Consider the following 2500-nt stretch of genomic DNA (forward strand, 5'->3'; position numbering starts at 1 on the left):
AGTATAAAAGATTTACAGACAGTCCTGAGAGTTAAGAGTCTTTCAGTCTTTTAGTTCATCAGCACGCCCGATGAGTCGATATCCAAAGGTTCAGGTTACTGTCTTAGTCATCTTTTATTGCTTTGGGATTTTACAAGCTCGAAACCTGAAACTAAAATGTTTCTGTTTTAAAGGTTTATAAGTTTAAACTAAGTTCAGACTCACAGCAGCCGAGTCCAAGATTCAAGGTCTTCAAGGATATGAGTCAGTGATGAATAATAAGGGTTGATAGAAGGTTGAAGAGGAAGGGAAAGAGGGAGGAAGAAGGAAGGAAGGAAGGGAGGAGGAAGAAGGAAGAGAATGAGGGAGGAAGGACGGAGGAAAGAAGGGAGTGAAGAAACAAGGAAGGGAAAGAGGGAGGGAAGAAACAAGGAAGGGAAAGAGGGAGGAAGAAGGAAGGAAGGGAAAGAGGGAGGAAGAAGGAAGGAAGGGAAGGAAGGGAAGAAGGAAGGAAGGGAGAAGGAAGAGAATGAGGGAGGAAGGAGGAAGGAAGGGAGGGAGGGAGGAAGGAAGGAAGGAAGGGAGGGAGGAAGAAAGAAGGAAATGAGGGAGGGGGGAAGGAAAGAAAGGAGGGAGGAAGGAAGGAAGGGAGGGAGGAAGAAGGAAAAGAGGAAGGGAGGAAGAAGGAAGGAAAGGAGGGAGGGAGGGAGGAAGGGATGGAGGAAGGAAGGAAGGAAGGAAAGGAGGAAGAAGGAAGGAAAGGAGGAAGAAGGAAGGAAAGGAGTGAGGAAGGAAGGGAGGAGGAAGAAGGAACGAAAGGAGGGAGGAGGAAGGAAGGGAGGGAGGAAGAGAGGAAGAAGGAAGGAAATGAGGGAGGGGGGGAGGAAGAAGGAAGGCAATGAGGGAGGAAAGAAGGGAGGGAAGAAACAAGGAGGGAGGGAGGGAGGGAGAAGGAAGGCAATGAGGGAGGAAAGAAGGGAGGGAAGAAACAAGGAGGGAGGGAGGGAAGAAGGAAAAGAGGAAGGAGGGAAGAAGGAAGGAAAGAAGGAACAGTCAGGGTCAATTTGACCCGGGAGGACGACAGGAAGGTTAATACTGTAGAATCGTTTTCTCGTGTATCTAAAGTCTTTATCTCTCCTCATGAAGCCAATAAAATGTTGCATGAAGCGATAATCTCACACTGAGCCTGACCGCATCCTGCTACACGACACCAACAACCACAGACTCTTTTTCTTCCTTTTTTTTATCTAACTTATAATCACACCTCAACGTGTTAAACGAACCACCAAACAAACATTAATATAGCTGTACATAACAAGCATTAACATTAACGGCCAATATCTTCTTCCTCCTTTTATATCGGCATCGGCATTGGCCCCTAAAAGCCAAAAAAATTGTTTCTATTTCCCTAAAGACTTTTATTTTCTTTTTCTAATTATACAAATGTGACTCTAGTTGGTCTTTAAAGAGAAGCACAAACTGCTTTTAAAATAAAACTTAGCCATGTAGGAGTAAGGAGGGAGGGGCTAAAAGAGGAAGGGAGTAAGGAGGAAGGGACTAAAAGAGGAAGGAAGTAAGGAGGGAGGGACTAAAAGAGGAAGGAAGTAAGGAGGAAGGGACTAAAAGATGAAGGAAGTAAGGAGAGAAGGGAGTAAGGAGGGAGGGACTAAAAGAGGAAGGAAGTAAGGAAGGAGGGACTAAAAGAGGAAGGAAGTAAGGAGAGAAGGGAGTAAGGAGGGAGGGACTAAAAGAGGAAGGAAGTAAGGAGGGAGGGACTAAAAGAGGAAGGAAGTAAGGAGGGAGGGACTAAAAGAGGAAGGAAGTAAGGAGAGAAGGGAGTAAGGAGGGAGGGACTAAAAGAGGAAGGAAGGAAGGAGGGAGGGAGGAAGGAAGTAAGGAGGGAGGGACTAAAAGAGAAAGGAAGTAAGGAGGGAGGGAGTAAAACAGGAAGGAAGTAAGGAGTAGGGATGGAAGGAAAGGAGTAAGGAGGAAGGTAAGAAGGAAGTAAGGAGGGAGGGAGAAAAGAAGTAAGGAGGGAGGGAGGGTGGAAAGGAGGAAATAAATCTTAGCCGTGAAGAACACTTGTGTATAAAACCTGTTTAAGTGTATTTTACTTCCTGTTTCTGACCTGTTCTCTGTGTTTCTCTTCCAGCTGTTCGGAGGCGCTCTCATGGGCTTCGGACTCTGGCTCCTCCTCGACAATCAGAGCTTCATAGTCGTCCTGAGTAAGTGCCTGATATCAGATTTAACTCTCCTGTTGTCCTCAGGTCAAGGAAGGAGGGAGGGAGGGAGGGAGGGAGGGAGGGACGAAGGAGGGAGGGACTAAAAGAAGAAGGAAGTAAGGAGAGAAGGGAGTAAGGAGGGAGGGACTAAAAGAGGAAGGAAGTAAGGAGAGAAGGGAGGGACTAAAAGAAGAAGGAAGTAAGGAGGGAGGGACTTAAAGAGGAAGGAGGGGAGGAAGGAAAGGAGTGGGGAGGGAGGAAGGAAAGGAGTGAGGAGGTAGGGAAGGAAAGGAGTGAGG

The 2500-nt window shown here is 46.8% G+C and overlaps 1 protein-coding gene across 1 annotated transcript in view; it reads left to right on the forward strand.

Moving 5' to 3' along the window:
- Positions 1-2500, forward strand: part of LOC128365475 (CD82 antigen-like) — a 41645-nt gene that overhangs the window by 25470 nt on the left and 13675 nt on the right. Inside the window, exon 3 of the mRNA XM_053326266.1 lies at positions 2132-2204. Coding sequence (XP_053182241.1) covers positions 2132-2204 — 73 coding nt within the window. The remainder of the gene's footprint in view (positions 1-2131; positions 2205-2500) is intronic.

This window comes from Scomber japonicus, chromosome 1 (genome assembly GCF_027409825.1).
Source record: "Scomber japonicus isolate fScoJap1 chromosome 1, fScoJap1.pri, whole genome shotgun sequence".
Classification (NCBI taxonomy): domain Eukaryota; kingdom Metazoa; phylum Chordata; class Actinopteri; order Scombriformes; family Scombridae; genus Scomber; species Scomber japonicus.